The sequence below is a fragment of the Staurois parvus genome, unplaced genomic scaffold (assembly GCF_062004578.1).
Source record: "Staurois parvus isolate SC_StPar_1 unplaced genomic scaffold, SC_StPar_1.0 ptg000230l, whole genome shotgun sequence".
In the NCBI taxonomy this organism is placed as follows: domain Eukaryota; kingdom Metazoa; phylum Chordata; class Amphibia; order Anura; family Ranidae; genus Staurois; species Staurois parvus.
In genome coordinates, this window is record NW_028318026.1 from 6,621,019 (window position 1) to 6,641,969 (window position 20,951).

Here is a 20,951-nt window from a genome sequence, read left to right on the forward strand (position 1 = left end):
AAAGCAAGCATACTATATTATACTGACAATCTGACACTTTGGGTAGGTAATTGGGGAGCCCTGGAGGCTGACAACATGCATAAAAGGCCCAGCGCCTAAAAAAAATGTTTAACTATACAAGGAAATAAGATTTGCATTAAGCCACCAATAAAAAACAGCACACCATGCACACACTGGATCAGACATAACTTTATGACCACTCTACTAATATTGCGTTTGGCTCCCTCTTTTGCCACCAAAACACCCCTGACCCATCAAGGCATGGATATCACAATGTCTGAAGCAACGCTGTGGAATCTAGCACCAAGCCATCAGTAGCAGATCCATTAGTCCTGTAAGTTGCAAGGTGGGGCCTTCATGGATCAGAATTGGTTTTCCAGAAGATCTCAGTTGGATTAAGATCTGAAGAATTTGGAGGCCAAGGAAGCATCTCATACCATCCCTGAACCATTTGTGAAGGTGAAATAAGGTAATTTGCTTAACCTGTCAGCAGTTATAAAGTTATGGTTAATCTGTGTATAAAAACTGGCCAATACATACCATCAGAAGACATTAGCTCATCAATTAAGTCACCACTTATCTGACCTAAAAAAAATAAAATAAATACATTTAGAGAATTCTCACCGATTTTTATTTCTTGTGCGTGAATAGTTTGACTAGCACTGAAACTGTACATCAGGTTGGTGAAAACAGCGGTACACAAATCAGTAACACAGGAAATATATGCATCATTTCTACCCATTCCCCCAACATCACATTTTCATGATTTCCCTCAAACTAAACTGCTATTGTAATAGTGATTAAATGAACTGTACAAGATCAAGGACCTCAAAATACCCACTGTTGGGAGTGGGGTTCTAGAACACAGAATAAAGTTCTGTGTTGAAGGGCTTTTGTTTACCTCAAGCAGGTTTTGCATTCCCAAGCAAGCCTATGGGAATGCAAAACCTCTTAAAGCAAGTCATAAAAAGGTGGTAAATTGCAAGTCACATACAGTACACTAATCAATGAATGCTCTCAGAATTCTCAAACTGATTTCACTAAAGTAGCGTTCCACCTGAAAAAAAAAAAGTCAGCAGCTACAAAAAAACTGTAGCTGCTAACTTTTAAAATACAGCCACTTACCTGTCCCTCGGTCCAGCCGTATCGTCACCACCGCTGGTTTCACCAGCCGTCTTCTCTCCCTGGCATCTTCAGTGTGGGCACCTGGCTGTGACAGCTTGCAGCTACACAGCTGGGTGCCCACTGTGCATTTGCCCATAGTCTAGGACCGGTCACGTGCCCCAGAAGACTACAGGGAGGGAGGACAACTTCTGCTTGCAATCGCAGTGGAAATGGGAGCGGGTACCTTTCACATTCAGGTACCCACTCCCCAAAAGGTGCCAATCCTTCCTTAATGGGGAGCAGGGGACAAAGTCTTAAAGCAGAGCTCCACCCAAAAGGGGACGTTCCGCTTAACACAAGTGCAAAGCTCCTCTTAGGCCCTAAACAGAATGAAGTTGTGGAATGAATGTACAAAAGACATTTGTCTACTACAGAATGAAATGCAGCGCAGAGAGAATTCAGGTTTGACTATATTCCTCCTAGTTTAATATATTTGTGAAAGGCTTTATCTATAGCAGGAAACATTTGGCTTAACAGAAACCTGTTCTACAGAGGTGATCAAAGTTTAGATATTAGTTTATATTTCAGAGTTGCGTAGTTTTCTTTTGCGATTCTGGGCACCTCCAGATTACATTAAAGACACTCAAGAATGGAAGAGAGGTCATTGAAGGAAATCTGGTGATCACAGAAACATGTGAAAAAGTATACCCATGGAAATTGAGGACTTTTAACATACAGTACTTGCATAGGCAAATAGTCAAATATGGTAATATACTTGAACAAATGATACATAAAACTGACATGGTGTATTCATTTTCAAGAATGAATTTAGTCGTTCCCAACCTCAGTCCTTAAGTACTCTAAATAGGCCACATTTTGGGAATTCTTTTACATAAGATAGTTGTTGCATATACAACACTATTGGCATTGAAATGAAGCACCTGAAGGAAATCCTGAAAAAACATGACCTGTCTTTCGGTTATATGAAAAAGTAAGTCTTTCCAGATTGTGCACTATGCAGGTGGAACCAGTCTTATTTAAAGGCCAATTCCATCCTTTATGGTATGCTGCATGTTACATCCATATTTAGGGTGCAACACAGTGCAAAGTCCCACCCCATTACTGACAGCATGCAAAAGTTATATCTTCCCATCCGCCACCCTGGCAGCAGTTACCAATGGAACCGGAAAAGTATAGCGATTACCCCACTTGTAGTCTATTGACACCTCCTTCAGCTCTCCAATTGAAAGTTTGTACTTCAGTTTTGACACATCTGGAGGAAGAGTCTGCAGGAGTGTCTGTGGTCCATGACTGCATTTATTTTGCAAATGAGTCTGAAGAAAATACCATTTTTTTTGCTGCAAATGTGGGTGGATTTAGCCTTTGAAGTGTTAAAGGAATTTTTAAAAATTAAATACTAAACATGTCCTACTTGCCTACTCTAGTCAGTGGTTTTGCACAGAGCAGGCCCGAACTTCCTCTTCTGGGGTTCTCTGCTGGCAATGTTCCCTCTTCTTCTGTGTGCCCCATAACAAGCTGCTTGCTATGAGGGCACACAGTGCAAGCTTACTCCTGAGCTGTATACATCTATGGAGCAGGCATTCCGTAGATACAGAGCAGGGTTTAGCTGGTTAAAGTAGCACAGTGCCGTAACGCCAAAAATGGCCTCGTTATGAAGGGGGTAAATCCTCTGGAGGGCAAGTGGTTAACAACATTACAAAAAATAACAGAATATGCAAAAAGGAAATAAAGGCCACAAAAATTGAAAACGAACGTCAGATTGCAAAAGGTAGCAGGACAAACCCCTGAAAATTCTTCAAATATATGAATAGTAAAAAGGTCCGCTCCGAGCATGTAGGCCCTTTACAAAATAATCTAGAGTGGGTGACTGGGGACAAAGAGAAGGCAAATTTATTAAATACCTTCTTCAGCTTTGTGTATACAAAAGGAACATGAGGAAGCTCTTGTCCATAATGGGCATGGTATTGACACCAGATGATACACATTGGCTCACAATTGATACGATCCAAAAATATTTAGACAGAATAAAGCACCTGGACTGGATGGCATACACCCACAGGTCTTCAAAGAATTGAGCTCTGTCATTTCAAAGCCATAGTTTCTAATTTTTTAGGGACTCTAATGACTGGCATAGTACCACTGGGTTGGCGTAAGGCCAATGTGGTGCCAATATTTAAAAAGGGTGAAAATCTTTACCACATAATTATAGACCTGTTAGTTTAACTTCTATAGTTGAGAAGATACTGGAGCATTTAATATAACACCATACAGATGAGTTCTGCTGGAAAAAATTTTTAAGCAACAGACAGGATGGATTCATGAAAGACAGAAGTTGTCAAACAAATCAGATTTCTTTTTAGGAGTTGAGCAAAACCTTGGACAGAGGGTTGGTGGTGGACGTGGTATACTTGGATTTTGCAAAAGTGTTTGACACCGTTCCCCACACATGGCTAATATGTAAGTTGAAGTCTACAGGCTTGGGAGGGAACCCAGCAGCGAGGTATAGACTCCAGAGAGATCATTTTACCCCTTTAAAAACCATTAGTAAGACCTGATCTGGAATATGCAGTTCAGTTTTGGTCACCAATTCACAAAAAGAACATTGGGGAACTGGAGAAATTTATTCTCTTGAGAAGGAGATTAAGGGGGGATATGATCAACATGTATAAATACATCAGTGGTTCATACAGGTGAAACTCGAAAAACTAGAATATCATGCAAAATTTAATTTATTTCAGTAATGCAACTTAAAAAACGGTGAAACTAATATATGAGATAGACTCATTACATGCAAAGCAAGATAGTTCAAGCTGTGATTTGTCATAATTGTGATGATTATGGCTTACAGCTCATGAAAACCCCAAATCCACAATCTCAGAAAATTAGAATATTGTGAAAAAGGTGCAATAATCTAGGCTCAAAGTGTCCCACTCTAATCAGCTAATTAAGCCATAACACCTGCAAAGGGTTCCTGAGCCTTTAAATGGTCTCAGTCTGGTTCAGTAGGAATCACAATTATGGGTAAGACTGCTGACCTGACAGTTGTGCAAAAAACCATCATCGACACCCTCCATAAGGAGGGAAAGCCTCAAAAAAAGGTAATTGCAAAAGAAGTTGGATGTTCCCAAAGTGCTGTATCAAAGCACAGTAATAGAAAGTTTATGTGGAAGGGAAAAGTGTGGAAGAAAAGGTGCACAAGCAGCAGGGATGACCGCAGCCTGGAGAGGATTGTTAGGAAAAGGCCATTAAAAAAAAAGTGTTGGGGACTTTCACAAGGAGTAGACTGAGGCTGGAGTCAGTGCATCAAGAGCCACCACACACAGACGGATCCTGGACATGGGCTTCAAATGTCGTATTCCTCTTGTCAAGCCGCTCCTGAACAACAAACGTCCGAAGAGTCTTACCTGGGCTAAAGAAAAAAAAAACAGACCTGGTCTGTTGCTCAGTGGTCCAAAGTCCTCTTTTCTGATGAGAGCAACTTTTGCATCTCATTTGGAAACCAAGGACCCAGAGTATGGATGAAGAATGGAGAGGCACACACTGCAAGATGCTTGAAGTCCAGTGTGAAGTTTCCACAGTTTGTGTTGATTTGGGGAGCCATGTCATCTGCTGGTGTTGGTCCACTGTGTTTCATTAAGTCCAGGGTCAACACAGCCGTCTACCAGGAGATTTGGGAGCACTTCATGCTTCCTTCTGCAGACAAGCTTTATGGGGATGCGGACTTCATTTTCCAGCAAGACTTGGCACCTGCCCACACTGCCAAAAGCACCAAAACCTGGTTCAATGACCGTGTGATTACGTTGCTTGATTGGCCAGAAAACTCACCTGACCTGAACCCCATAGAGAATCTATGGGGCATTGCCAAGAGAAAGAGGAGAGACATGAGACCGAACAATGCAGAAGAGCTGAAGGCCGCTATTGAAGCATCCTGGTCTTCCATAACACCTCAGCAGTGCCACAGGCTGATAGCTTCCATGCTACGCCACATTGAGGCAGTAATTGCTGCAAAAGGGGCCCAAACCAAGTACATATGAATGCTTATACTTTTCAGAGGTCCGATATTGTTCTATGTACAAGCCTTGTTTTATTGATTGCATGTAATATTCTAATTTTCTGAGATTGTGGGTTTGGGGGTTTTCAGAAGCTGTAAGCCATAACCATCACAAATCATGGCTCGAACTATCTTGCTTTGCATGTAATGAGTCTCTCATATTAGTTTCACCTTTTAAGTTGCATTACTGAAATAAGTTAACTTTTGTACGATATTCTAGTTTTTCGAGTTTCTCCTGTATAGTGAACTCTGTGTTATTCACCCTGAGGTCATCACAGAGGATAAAGGGGCACTCTTTACATCTGGAGAAATACAGTTAATCGCCAAACACGGAAAGGTTTCTTCACAGTAAGATCTGTGAAAATGTGGAATAGATTCCCTCAAGAGTTGGTTCTTGCCAGCTCAGTGGATTGCTTTAAAACAAAAAAACAAAAAAACAAAAAAAAAAGGAGGCCTGGATGCTATCTTGGATACACAACAAACTGGTTACTAACATTTATAGGTAAAAGTTGATCCAGGGAATATCAGATTGCCTCTCGGGGGAAGGAATTTTTTTTTTTTCCCCCTGCAGGAGCAAATTGGGTCATGTTTTGCTGGGTTTTTCCCTTCCTCTGGATCAGCTGTGGATGTAGGATTTTTTTTATGGTTGAACTGGATGGACTTTTGTCTTTTTTTTCAGCCAGACTAACTATGTAACTACAGGTGTGTCTAATTATTCATTGAACAGGTGTCCAGCAGACAGTGGATTATAAAAAGGGCGTTAAAGAAAAGCCCTTCCCACTTCATGCTGTCAACAATGGCACCACATGGAAGAGAGATGTCACAAGGCTTGAGAAAGAAAATAATTTTAGACAAGAAAGGTGAAGGCTACAAGAAGCTCAGCAAAAAACTTTACTTGTCAGAATACTGTAGCAAAAGTGATACAAAAATTTAACAAAGATGGAACTACAACCATCTCACAGAGATGTCCACAGAAGTTACAACTTCTACAGGAGAGTCTTCTGATGAGAAGGGATGGAGAAAATTGCCGTGCAAGTTCACTGTAGTTAGCTAAAATAGAGAGCCAAACTGGGGTGATTGTTTCCATGACACAATATGGTGTACACTGAAGAGGAATAGCATGCATGGGTGTCGTCCACCAAGGAATCCTCTCCTAAAGCCAATGCACTAAAAAGCCCACCAAGAATTTGCCAGGGCCCATGCTGAAAAATAAGACACTGTGCTCTGGAGTGATGAGACCAAGATAAATGTTTTTTGGAATGGATGGCTTAAAAACAAAAAAACAAAAAAAAAAAACACACAACTGTATGGTGTCGCAAAAGGTGAGGAGTACAAAGAAAAATGCATGGTGCCTACAGTGAAACATGGTGGTGGCAATGTCCTTCTGTGGGGCTGCATGAGTGCTGCCGGTGTCGGGGAGCTGCATTTCAATGATGTTATCATGACTTCACAGATGTACTGCTCTATATTGAAAGAAGATGCTACCATCAACTCCATGCCCTTGGTCATTGTGCACTTTCAACATGACAATGATCCAAAACACATATCTAAGGCCACTGTTGCATTTCTGAACAAGAACAGGGTGAAATGGATTCAGTGATCAAGTATGTCTTGTGATCTGAACCCAACAACTTATGGGGAATTCTAAAGAGACAAGTTCAGCATCATTCTCCATCCAGGCTCTAAAAAGAAGAAGTCGTTCTTGAAGAATGGAAAAAAGATAGGAGGTTGCCAACTTGTTCATTCCATGCCCAGAAGACTTGGTGCTGTCCTTACAAATCATGGAGGTCATACAAAATATTAGATGTAGTTTTTGTTGTGGGGTGTATTCATTTTTGCATCAACTAATTTGAGTAAAAAAACCTGAAGATCTTATAATCAAAGTTATATTTTTAACCTTACTTTCATGTAATGAGCTAAACAAATGTTCTATAAAGCTCAGTTTAGTCAAATTTGGAAATTGTTCTTGTAGTCATTGAGATATTGTATTAAAGTCTTACTTTTCAAAACAAGTGTACTCATTTATGCTGAGCACTGTATAATAAAAAAAAAAAAAAAAAAAAAAAAACACACCACGCACACACACCTCAAAAAAATTTAACAGAACACTTTAAGTGTAAAGCATCAAGTCAATTAACTACTTGCCAGCCGCAGATAGCCGAATGACAGCTACACTGCGGCCGGCCAGTTCTGGGAGGGAGTCATATGATGTCCTCCCAGAACGCGCTCTCCTGCGCGCCTCTGGCGATCTCCGTGATCGCTGTGTCTGTAGGACACAGCTGATCACGTGATGTGGTAAAAGGCCAATCACAGCGGCCTTTTACCACGTGATCAGCCGGGTCCAATGACACGCTGATCACCGGAAATGCAATTGCCGGTTCTCGGCTGCACTTTCCTCACACTGTCAGAGCGTGAGGAAAGTACTGCCGAGAACCGGCAGTTGTCAGAGCAGGGACTGGCACCGATCATCAGGGCACTGATGATCAGTGCCACCCACCAGTTCCACCCACCTGTGCCCACCAATGCAGTGCTGCCAGTCAGTGCCACCTATCAGTGCTGTCTATCAGTACCCATCAGTGCCACCTCATTAGTGCTGCCTATCAGTGCCCTTCAGTGCTGCCCCATCAACGCACATCAGTGAAGGAGAAAAATTACCTGTTCAAAAAATTTTGAAGAAAAAAATGTGTTTCTATTATAAAATTTCACACTTTTGTTTATAGCACAAAAAGTAAAGCGCCCAGCGACGATTAAATACCACCAAAAGAAAGCTCTATTTGTGAGGAAAAAAAAAAAAGATAAAAATTTCATATGGGTACAATCTTTCATGACCGCGCAATTGTCCAAGTGCGATGGCGCTGAAAGCTGAAAATTGGTGGCCTGGTAAAGGGGGTATAAATGCCCAGTAGGCAAGTGGTTAAGCTCCTGTTATATTGATCTGGTCAGTTAAGCAGCAGAGGTGGTTGTTAATGTAATCAACATCAAAGCAGCTGAAACTGATTAACAGGTGCACTAGACTGGCAACAATGAGATGACCCCCAAAGCAGGAATGGTTTTACAGATTGAGGCCTATGACTTTTCCTACTCATCTTTTCTGACTGTTTTTCACTAGTTTTGCATTTGGCTAGGGTCAGTGTCACTACTGGTAGCATGAGGTGATACCTGGACCCTACAGAGGTTGCACAGGCAGTCCAACTCCTCCAGGATGACATCAATATATGCCATTGCCAGAAGGTTTGCTGTGTCTCCCAGCACAAGAGCATGGAGGAGATTCCAGGAGATGGGCAGTTACTCTAGGAGAGCTAGACAGGGCCGCAAAAGGTCCTTAACTCATCAGCAGGACCGGCATCTGCTCCTTTGTGCAAGGAAGAACAGGATGAACACTGCCAGAGCCCTACAAAATTACCTCCAGCAGTCCACTGGTGTGAATGTCTGACCAAACAATCAACAGAATTCATGAGGGTGTTCTGAGAGCCGGACATCCTCTAGTGGGCCCTGTGCTCACTGCCCAGCACTATAGAATTAGATTGCCATTTGCCATTGAGCACCAGAATTGGCAGGTCCACCACTGGTGCCCTGCGCTTTTCACAGATGAGTAAGTTCACCCTGAGCACATGTGACAGACATGAAAGGACCTGGAGAAGCCGTGGAGAAAGTTATGCGGCCTGTAACATTGTTCAGCATGACCATTTTGGTGGTGGGTCAGTAATGGTCTGGGGAAGCATATCCATGTAGGGACACAGACCTCTACAGGCTAGACAATGGTATCGTGACTGCCATTAGGTATCGGGATGAAATCCTTGGACCCATTGTCAGATCCTACACTGGTGGTGGGTCCTGGGTTCCTCCTGGTGCACGACAACGCCCAGCCTCATGTGGCGAGACTATGCAGGCAGTTCCTGGAGGATAAAAGGAATTGACACCACTGAATGTCCCCCATGCTCGCCTGACCCAAATAAAATTGAACACCTTTAGGATATTATTGTTCGGTCTGACGTCACCAGGTTGCACCTCAGACTGTCCAGGAGCTCAGTGATGCCCTGGTCCAGATCTGAGAGGATATACCCCAGGACACCATCCATAGTCTCATTAGGAGCATGCCCCTACGTGGTCAGACATGCATACAAGCATGTAGGGGGGGGTCATACAAACTAACGAATACCATTTTGAGTTGCTGCAATGAAATTTCAGAAAAATGGACTAGCCTGCTGCATAGTTTTCTCACTTATTTTCCATCAAATGATGGGGCATCCTTACATTCCTAAACACATTACCCAGTCCATATCAGTATAGATATCCAGCATGAGATTTTTCCCCATTGAGAACTGATGTTTCAAAGTGTTCTTTAAATTTTTTGGACACACACCTCTTAAAAAAGGACAATCTGTGGTCAATGGTCAATCTCTAGAAGTGTGTACTTTGGCCCACCATCTGTGCCATCACTGGCTGGACCAATAGATCGATCAAGGGCAGAATGTGGCATAGACACAGAAGCCAAAATGGCAGAGAGACAGTGTGACCAGACAAAAAAAAAAAAAAAAAAAAAAAAAAAAAAAAAAAAAAAGCTATAAATGAAGGTCACCCACTGAAGACACAAACAGCTGATCATTCGATAACATACCTACTGTATATGACCTACATTTTACAAATGCTTGAAAGATTTTAATGCGGTGTAATATAAAATGTACCTTCTTGGTCATCCATTTTTGTTATGTCGAATGAATTAGGTTTGAGGATATTGCCAACATCCAAGGGAAGCAGTGGTGGCTGGTAATCACTTGAGCTGGCAGTAGTTGACGTTAAATCTGTTAGTGAAGGATATATTAGCGAATCTGGCAGTTCTGAAAAGCTACTTGCAGTAGTGCTGTCCTGAATATTATCTACAAAGAAAACCAAGATTATTGTTAAACGCAATATAAAATTAGTTCTATTGTAACCATAAGATTTTTTTTAGACAAGCAAATTTACAATGTAGGAAAGGAATAACTTTTAAGACAAAAAACATCCATACAAGAGGAGAGTCTATGCCAAAATATTACAAATACCTTTGACCCTCCTTTATACATGATTACCTACTTGTACTGCAATGTGATAGCTTGTTCTGCATTTCCTCTGGCTGAGAAACTTGGGTGGCTGGTTTCCTATAACTGTTAGGCTGTGTGTGGGGCTGTGTGATGTCATCAGGTGGGGGCACTGGGAAAGCAACAGGCCTTGATGTGCTAGATTCCTTATTAAGAAGAAGCACATTTATTGGCCCAGAGCTACTCTTTAAACTGATCTGGTACTTTTTTTGTCCATTTTGGCCCTGAAAAAGAAAACAAAACATGAACCAAAAAAACTGAATTAGTATTCTGCCAATATTCATGAAAAAACAAAAAAGCCATTTGCTCCATTTCAGCAACAAAGCTCAAAGTTATTATGTTCAGAGTTGCATTTGAAAACCCCCATGTCAGGGGAAAAAAAAAATGCTTTGTGTTCCACTGCTGGGTATTAATTTACATTCAATCTTCTGTTCATCTCAGACAGCAAGTCTGGATATTTCAGCATTGTCTGTTGATTAAATATACTGATGTAGCTTAACTGAAAGCAGAGAAAGTACATCATCCATCTCACTCACAAAACACATTACAAGCAATGTTACAGGGCAAGGCCGCAGATTAAAAGCTCTGACAAGGAAGCAAGATCAGACTGGTTCCCTCGTTCAGTGATCGTTGCCTGCAAATTTTAAAGAAGACATACATCTTAATTTCAGCATACTTTTAAACCCGTTGTAAAACAAATGATAATCGTAAAATGGTATTTTATTTTTGCCAAGGAACAAAATGCAAGAAGCCATCAGCCACCAGGTGGCAGCGTACTGATAAATAAAGGTGAGAATGGGATATAGTGCAGCTTGGAGCTAGTGATGCATGCCTTTTGACAATTTTTGAACAGATATTGCTAAATGCTTATATTGTATATTATTCAGACCAAAACTAAGCAAACAAGAGAAAAGCATTGCTAGACCATTTTCACACAGACGGTTGAGCCATTCTTACCATTTCTGGGATGGGAACTTCTAGTTGTGTACCAGAAGGAGCTTGAACTGCCAAAAGTGTGTCACCTAAGAAACAAAAGTAATCATGTTCAAGATATTCTTAACTGGTTTAGCAGACTATTACAGATCAGTATAGATCATAAAGAGACCCGTGAGCAGAGTTTGCAGCTAGGACAAAATGCCCTGTAGGCCCAAAGTTAATTACAGAGCATGTCAAGGCAACAGGTGAAATTAGTCACAAGAACGGTTAAAGCCATGCTAGAAGGGGTGGGGGGGGATTTTTGGGTTACCTGTAAATATTTGTATTTTGTTTTGGAGTACACAGCACAAAAAAAAGGGTCTCTTTTCCATTACAACATTACAATGCTGCCACATTAAGAGGATTGGACATTAGGAGGAGGGGGGGGGGGGTGTAGGATATCCCTGTGATATACTCCTAGAAAAAACAATTTCACTGGTACACCAAAAATCCCCATTTTCTTTGATACATTCCAGGACATAGGCTATTATCGACATTATAAGTGGGATGTTCCAAAGCACCGACTATGAAGGAGGGTAACAAGCCAACTAAAAACAGATTTAAAAAAAAAAAACTTCATGTGGCAGCCTTGAAAACACAACAAAAAACATCCTCAGCGGCTCCAACATCCACTTAGTAAAACATCAGCTCAAGTTTGTAAAGCTGCTGCCTTGTATTCAAAATCACTTTATAAGGAAGCCTGATAATCCTAACATGCGACTTTGGACACAAAGGGTCCTGCGCTACTTTGAGGGGCTAGGGTTAAATGTTAGGGGTTCCCTAAACCTTAACTCCAACATGCAACTTTGGACACAAAAGGTTCCTACACTACTTTGATGTGATGGATGCTACTTGAGCGCAAGAGAGTATAAAGTCACACTACATGACCAGAACGGTCATACTTCCCTATTGGCAGAAAAAAACAAAAAAAAAACCCACAAACACCCACCTCAAAAACACAATACTTGTGTTTCTGTTGCAGGTCCCCCACAACACCAGACTGCTACCTAGAAGGGGCTTTCACACATTGAGGTGAATTGACCTACAACAGCAATGATTAGATGAAAAGAATAAACCAAGGGCAGACGGGAGGTGCTTGTACACATTGCAAGCCACACAGCCTGCACCTTTTCAAAACCAGGTCAGCAATGGCCACTCACACCACTATCCTAAAACTATTAAATTAGTACTGTATTAAGGGGTTAAGGAAAAAATATCTAGACTTCTATATACACTGCTCAAAAAATTTAAAGGAACACTTTGAAAACACATCAGATCTCAATGTGGGTAAAAAAAAAAAAAATAATATGCTGGAGAGAATATATATATATATATATATATATATATATATCTCTATATCTAATATGGATTGGGTAATGTGTTAGGAACACAAGGATGTCCCATCGTTTGATGGAAATAAAAAATATCAACCTACAGAGGACTGAATTCAAAAAGACACTCCGAACAACAAAAAAAGGGAAAAATAAGATGATGCAGCAGGCTAGTCCATTCTGCTGAAATTTCATTTTAGCAACTCAGAAATGGTACTCCGTTTGTATGGTCCCCACATCCTTGTATGCATGCCTGAAAATGTCGGGGCATGCTCCTAAGGAGACTATCGACAGTCTGAGGTGCAACCTGGCGGCGTCGGATGGATCAAAATATGATATCCCAGATGTGTTCTATTGGATGTAGGGCAGGCAAACATGGAGGCCATTCAATGGTATCAATTCCTTCATTCTCCAGGAACCGCCTGCATACTCTTGCCACATGAGGCCGGGCATTATCATGCACCAGGAGGAACCCAGGATCCACTGCACCAGTGTAGGGTCTGACAATGGGTCCCAGGATTTCATCCCGATAACTAATGGCAGTCAGGGTGCCATTGTCTACCCTGTAGAGGTCTGGGCATCCCTCCATGGATAGGTCTCCCCAGACAATCACTGACCCACCACCAAAACAGTCATGTGAATGATGTTACAGGCAGCAGAATGTTCTCCATGGCTTCTCCAGACCCTTTCACATCTGTCACATGTGCTCAGGGTGATCATGCTCTCATCTGGGAAGAGCACAGGGCGCCTCTGGCGGACCTGCCAATTCTGGTGCTCAATGGCAAATGCCAATCTAGCTCTATGGTGCAGGGCAGCGAGCACAGGACCCGCTAGAGGACATCAGGCCACCCTCATGAAGTCTGTTTCTGATTGTTTTGTCAGAGACAGTCACACAAGTGGCCTGCTGGAGGTCATTTTGTAGGGCTCTGGCAGTGCTCATCCTGTTCCTTCTTGTACAAAGGAGCAGATACCGGTCCTGCTTCCATGCTCTTGAGACTGTGCTGGGAGACAGCAAACTTTCTGGCAATGGCACGTATTGATGTGCCATCCTGGAGGAGTTGGGACTGCCTGTGCAACTTCTGTAGGGTCCAGGTAGCACCTCATGCTACCAGTAGTGACACTGACCCTAGACAAATGCAAAGCTAGTAAAAAAAGTCAGAAAAGACGAGTAGGGGGGAATAAAAAACGTGCACCTGTTCATTAACACCAAAAGCAGCTAAAACTGATTAACAACCCCCTCTGCTACATAACTGACCAGATCAATATAACAGGAGTTTAACTGACTTGATATACTCTGTATAAAAAGTGTTTAACTTTGAGCAGTGTATTTCTAGCTTGCTGATCTACATTTTTCAATTTATGTCAATGGAGAACTTACAAACACACTTCAACAGGTCTTCATGTGTGACATAGCACACTAATACATCTGTTTTCAAGCACATGTAGTATGAATGTGCCCTCAGGGGAGGGGGAGAAAAAAAAAAAAAAAAAAAAAGTACACACCACTGAAAAGTGAGCAAGCCTGGGTTGGCTCAGTCCAACAGTACTGGATACCTGATTTTACTAAGTTTTCAGAAAATTACCTATACATCCAGAGCATTGCATAAAGAGATATGAGCCAGTTACCATGAGTACAGCATGCATGCCTGTTAAAGTACTAAACTTGACTACCCCAAAGCTGGGACCACATGCTATAGGAGAAAAATAAATTAAAAATAAAAGCATGGCATCAAACAGCAATCCATGACCATATCTTGCTTTAGATTAACAAAAGGGTAATAAAACACTCACAGCAGTCATACTATTCTGACTGCAGACGATTGCTGTAACAGACTAAACCCATCTGCTACTGTACTCTGCATACCATTGCTGCTTTCATTAAAAAGTTGTTCAATCCGAACGTAAGTAAAGTAACAGAACAAGCACAAATATGCACTTACCATTAAAACAATTACACAGATCATCATGAGTTACAAAAGAAAATGTATGAACTGTGTTAAAGAATGTAAGGCTGGCAATGAAATAGCAAAAATATATTTTTCTTGCATTTAAAAATGACAATGTAATCTAATACAAAGAGAACCATTCTCAAAAAAGGCAATAAATAAGCCTTTCTACACAAGTTTAGTTATCTGAAAAGCCCAGGGTCATCTCCCTGGTGCAGGGAGATACAGTGAAGGAAATCTATATATTTGATAGTTTGCCCACTCACAAAGAAATGATCAGTCTAAAAATCGCATGGTAGGTGTATTGTAACAGACAGAATAGCAACAAAAAATTCTAAAGCAATGCATGTCTAACAAATTCTGCACCGATTTGCATGTTCATGAGGGAAATACGCATTTGATCCCTTATCATTCAGCAGGACTTCTGGCTACCAGGTGTCTTTCATACAGGTAACAAGCTGAGATTAGAAGCAGTCTCTTAAAGGGAGTGCTGCTAATCTCATTTTGTTACCTGCATAAAAAGACACCTGTCCACAGGTGCTATCAGATTCCAAACTCTCCACGATGGGAAAGACCAAAGAGCTGTCCAAGGATGTCAGGGACAAGATTGTAGACCTACACAAGGCTGGACTGGGCTACCAAACTATTGCCAAGCAGCTTGTTGAGAAGGTGAAAACAGTTGGAGCAATCATTCGCAAATGGAAGAAAACACAATAACTGTCAGTCTCCCTAGGTCTGGTGCACCATGCAAGATCTCACCTCGTGGAGTGACAATGATCATGAAAACAGTGAGGAATCATCCCAGAACTACACATGAGGATCTTGTCGATCTCCAGGCAGCTGGGATCACAGTCACCAAGAAACCAATTGGTGACACACTACGCCAACAAGGACTGAAATCCTGCAGTGCCCGCAAGGTCCCTCTGCTCAAGAAAGCACATGTCCAGGCCCATCTGAAGTTTGCCACTGAACATCTGAATGATGCAGAGGACTGGTTGAAAGTGTTGTGATCAGATGAGACCAAAATTGAGCTCTTTGGCATCAACTCCCCGTGTTTGGAGGAGCAGGAATGCTGCCTATGACCCCAAGAACACCATCCCTACTGTCAAACATGGTGGTGGAAACATTCTGCTTTGGGGGTGTTTTTCTGCTAAGGGGACAGGACAACTGCACCACATCAAAGGGACGATGGACAGTGCAAGGTACCGTGAAATCTTGGGTGAGAACCTTTTTCCCTCAGCCAGGGCATTGAAAATGGGTCGTGGATGGGTGTTCCAGCATGACAATGACCCAAAACACACGGCCAAAGCAACAAAGGAGTGGATCAAGAAGCACATTAAGGTCCTGGAGTGGCCTAGCCAGTCTCCAGACCTTAATCCGATTGAAAATCTGTGAAGGGAGATGAAAGTTGGCGTTGCCAAACGTCAGCCACCAAACATTAATGACTTGGACAGGATCTGCCAAGAGGACTGAGCCAAAATCCCTCCTGAGATGTGTGCAAACCTGATGGCTAACTACAGGAAATGTCTGACCTCCGATTGCCAACAAGGGATTTGCCACCAAGTACTAAGTCATGTTTTGTGAAGAGAATCAAATACTTATTTCCCTCATGAACATGCAGACATGCATTTCTTTTGAATTTTTTGTTGCTATTCTGTCTGTTACAATACACCTACCATTCGATTTTTAAACTGATCATTTGTTTGCAAGTGGGCAAACATTCAAAATCAGCAGGGGATCAAATACTTTTCCTTCACTGTAAAAAGGTCAGCTTTCCTACCAGCAAACCACATCTTTCACCTCTGTTGGGGGCTGCTCTGCCCATTGCTATAAAAACTGAACCCTGCAAATCGATTAAACTACTCTGGGCAAATCTGCTGGCTGACAACCAATCAGGCAGTTTCAGCACTAGTACAAAAAATGCACAAGGACATGCTACAGGTCAAACTGCACCACAATAAGCTGACCTTTAACGTCATCAGAAGCAGGCAGGCTGAATCAAGATGAGCAGCCTGCCACTAAAAGGTGAGGAATGCTAATAGACTAAACAGTCACCTAACAATTGTAGTATGGCCAAAGCACTTTTGGCCATCTATACTTCTATAGGTCACATGAGTGCACTTCGTGCTGCACTCCTGTGACCTGTTTTCAGCCAACTGTGGGCTAAAGTCCCATCGGTTGACAACACTGAGCCAGCCTAGGCTCTGCAGGGATCCTAACTTTAATGTTGGGATCCACCCAGATGCCTGGACTGGCTGCTGGCTCAGCTCCGAGCCTGAGCCAGTTGCTCCTGCCCCCTCCACAGCACCACGCTCCAGTGAGTCAATGACAGTCACCAGCTTTCTGCTCACTGAAGACCGAGAAATGATTGATCGCTCAGATCTCTGTATACAGCTGGTGGGGGACAGCTGCAGCTAAGATAGGTGCTGCAGCCATCTAGGCAAGTACATTTTTTTTTTCCAATTCCCAAACTTTTTAATTAGTGGATCTCTTGGTATATGTAAAGTTTCAAAGAGAATGCCCTATCTTTACCATTACTTTCTAAAATAGTACAGAATGCATAACCATGTCTTTTTGAAGCAGCTACTAAAAAGGATATAGTTTATTTTCTGAATCGTCCATAACATTATTGATGCTCTGTTGCAGCCACACTTTCTGTTGGTCCAGCTCCTTTTCTTTCAGCTCCAGGTCTCCAATTTCTGCTTTAAGATTCCGCAGCCTTTCTAAAATTTCTTTTGTGTTACATCCAGCACCAACACCCCTAAACAGGAGCAGAGGGCAAGACAGTCAGTTTTTTTTTTTTGTTTTAACAAGAAAAATTCACGATACAAAATATCACAGGACTGTTAAAATTCATGTGCAAATAAAGCAGAGATAATTAGTATAAAATGTTAGAAAGCCCAAATAAGGATGCTAATCAGCATGTCGCCAGCTTAATAAAAAAACACAAAAAAGGTTCAGACCAGCCCCTGCCTATATATAGAATTGGTAACCATTTGATTTGTTTACAAAAACTGCATCATCTTGACCACTTCCAGACCCACTGACAGTAAGGGTTCATGTACACTGCAGCTGATAAACTCACATTCAGGAGCTTTTCTGCATTTTTTCCCCCAGCAGCTCTTTCAGTTCAGTTTTTTTTTTTGTTTTTTTAAACGCAGCAAACTTGAGTTCAGGAGTAGACTTTATCAGCATTTCAAATGCCAAATGCTTGTAAATGCAGCTAACCGCATGTATAAGCGTTTGCGTTTAGAAGCATTTTTGATTTGTCCATATCCAGGGCACAACTCACTAAGCGGTATCCTACCGCATCAGAGTATGCAGTAGGATACCGCATAGCATTAAAAAAAAAAAAAAAAAAAAAACACACAACACAAAAAAAAAAAACCCTGGTCATGAAGGGGGTAAAACCTTCTGGAGGTCAAATGGTTAAGCTAACGAAATTAGGAGAGTGAAAATAACCTTTTAAATATATCCTTACTTCCACTGGATGCTGTTCTTTGATTTTTTCTCTATCAAACCGATCCCCTCCAATACATTGGTAATATCATATATTCTTCTTTTCTGTCTCACAGCCAGCGTATCAGCCGCCTGAAAGATTACAAGGAAATAATTACACAGAAAGGCCTAAATCAAGCACAAGTTCTGAAACTGCCAAGTCTTGTTTATGCAAATATTGTACATTATAAAAGTATGTAAAACACAAGAACTTTTTTCTTTAAGTTGGAGAGTTTGGAAGGGTTAGAACACATTTATAGAACAAAACATAAAAATAATCAGATTAAAACCGGAAATAAAGTATATACCTAAAATGTATATATCAGCACATGCCATTATAAAATTGGTCTTCATATTTTTCTATAAGAAAGGCAAACTTTTACACTTAAAAGAAAGCAGCCAATGCCATACAAATTTAAACACTTGTAATAATGACTTCCTGCTGAGCTGGGAGATATGAAATGTGACCCCTGTGCAGAACATTGTGCCATTTTCACAAAGACCATTATCCTCAACACAAGCTACTCTTAGAAAGAGAACTTGAAAAAAGGTCAGCAAACCAAAAACACTTTCCTTTTCATTTTCGTTACCGGCAAGGAAGCCATTAGTTGAACTGTACAAGGCAAGCTAGTACAATGGCTTTTATTTGATCACACAGGGTCTGAGCTGGCAAACATTGGAGTTGCCTACAGAAATTATGTATCTCTCCCACTCTGTTCAGCATGGGATTGGTGCAGGGAGCTTTTCTGCATTGCTTTTGTGTGAACTCAGGCTGACAAGCCTGGGATCACAGGAGCAGTGGGGAAACCACATGCGATTTGGACAGGAATCTCATTCCTGTTCAAATCACATGCTATTCTTAGTGCAATTTGCGTCCACAGATTTTGTATTGACACAAATTGCACCAAAAAGTATCGGTACTCTGCATCAGCGAGTAACTGACCGAAAATATTGATACTCATCAAAAAAGGGGATCCGGCGGCCATCTTTGATCCCAGCTGGTCAGTGCTTTATGTCAGCAAGATGTGCTAACTATATACTACTATCTCGTGGATGACAAAAGGTCTTTTTTTTTAATAAATGACCTTAACAGTATTACATTCTGGGCACCCTTCTTTCTGGCTCAGCACCGAGCTATTAAAAATTTGCAGAATCCCGAGTGACATCAGGCCATAAGCAGCCCCAAAATCCAGAGGGATATCCTTCCCAGGCTCCACATTCATCCCACCTTAAAGGGGACCTCTGGCAGACGTCATATTGTATACACTGCGCATTTTAAATGCGCATCTGGTGAATGTGCATTTTTACCACCTTCTGCACTTCACTGAATCATCTTTTATATGTTATATTGGATAACAGAATTCCTCACTTCAGAATAAGATACTCCACTTTTAAGGACTATTTGCACTTTTATGGGACATTCATTTATTTATTGTAATCACACACACACCAGCCCATTCTATATCTCATTTCACCCATCATTCCTTGGATTTCAGATGCACTAAGCACTTTATGTATTCATCAGTTGTGTATTTAATTTTATAGCGCTGCACTTTTATTATTCCTGCTATTTTGAAGGTCACAGGTTCCTTTTATAGTGCATTTTGCTGCTACATGATCTTCAAAAAAGTGCTCGCTGAGTTTTTATAAATATATTTAATGTACTGAAGTTAATCTACGAGGAAAAAAAAAAAACACCACACACAAACACCACAAACACTCATCCCCGCTACTCCCCACTTGACTACTTTGTTTTTTTTCCCCCTCCTTTTCTTCACCTTGCACCACTGAAGACATCTAAAGTATGAAAGAACCCCTCTGCTGAGGGGCCACTGGGAAGTGTCCATGTCACAAGCTGCGATGAGGGCACTAGAGGAACAACCATTCTACACTGCTGTACAGACAATAGAAAACTTAAACGCCTGAAATTTTGACAAGTAAAAAGGGGCATTTTTGGGGGTTAAATTGCAGCAGTAATTACTTGGGGGAGGGGAAGTTGTGTGTGGGTCCTTGATCAGAGTAGAACTTTAACCTAATAATGGAAAGGGTCCAAAACAACCTCAACTCCTCAGCATTAAATGATCGGTATTGCTTAATCCCTGAATTCAGACAGATCTCATGTTACTGAGCCAGCCCAGACTATGAATTTTGATCCATCAAACCGGGATCACATGAGCAGTACTGGAGCGCCTCATATTACAATTTCTCCAGAAAAGATTACGTGTCCCAGCCCTTGTTAGTTAGAATCACTTTAAGTCATGTGAGGGTGAATTTTTTTTTTAGAAAGCAAAAACATGTCTATAGTCTAACTTTGTTCAGAGGTTTTGCATAGAGCAGCCTGGATCCTCTTCTTGAGTCCCCCGCAGGCTCTCCTGGCTCCTTCTGTTTGTTAAGTGCCCCCACAACAAGCAGCTTGCTATGGGGGCTCCCGCTGTTCCGTTTGTACATTCACACAGAGCTGTGGATTGGACCCGCCCCTCTCTCCTCATTGGCAGACTGGCTGTGATTGGCAATGGTACCCAATGGCTTCCGCTTGCTGTCTCAGCCAAAGAGGAGGCAGAGACTAGTGACAGCTGAGGCTGTCATTCACATCGCTGGATCACGATGAGGCTAAGTATTGAGGGGGCTGGGGGAGCTTCTACAGATTTTTTTAACCTTCATGCATAGAATGCATGAAGGTAAAAAACCTGCCTTTACAACCACTTTAACATAGCTTTACCGTATGCTTGCCACAAGAGAAAACACAAAGGCTTTCATTGCAGTTCTAGCCTTCTGAAAAGGCTAGTTGCCTTCATGCTGACCCTCTTGCTTCAATAACCAGAGCAATTTTCCACATAAAGATCTGAGGCCTCTGTCATTCATGATCAGCAAATACAGGTGAAACTCGAAAAATTAGAATATCGTGCAAAAGTTCATTTATTTCAGTAATGCAACTTAAAAAGGTGAA

The 20,951-nt window shown here is 41.6% G+C and overlaps 1 protein-coding gene across 1 annotated transcript in view; it reads right to left on the reverse strand.

Moving 5' to 3' along the window:
* The window catches only part of E2F5 (E2F transcription factor 5), a 51,884-nt gene that overhangs the window by 4,481 nt on the left and 26,452 nt on the right, over positions 1 to 20,951 (reverse strand). Inside the window, exons 2-8 of the mRNA XM_089679719.1 lie at positions 17,988 to 18,097; positions 17,104 to 17,267; positions 14,501 to 14,542; positions 11,212 to 11,276; positions 10,250 to 10,478; positions 9,862 to 10,053; positions 541 to 585 (exon numbers count right to left, since the gene is read on the reverse strand). Coding sequence (XP_089535845.1) covers positions 541 to 585; positions 9,862 to 10,053; positions 10,250 to 10,478; positions 11,212 to 11,276; positions 14,501 to 14,542; positions 17,104 to 17,267; positions 17,988 to 18,097 — 847 coding nt within the window. The remainder of the gene's footprint in view (positions 1 to 540; positions 586 to 9,861; positions 10,054 to 10,249; positions 10,479 to 11,211; positions 11,277 to 14,500; positions 14,543 to 17,103; positions 17,268 to 17,987; positions 18,098 to 20,951) is intronic.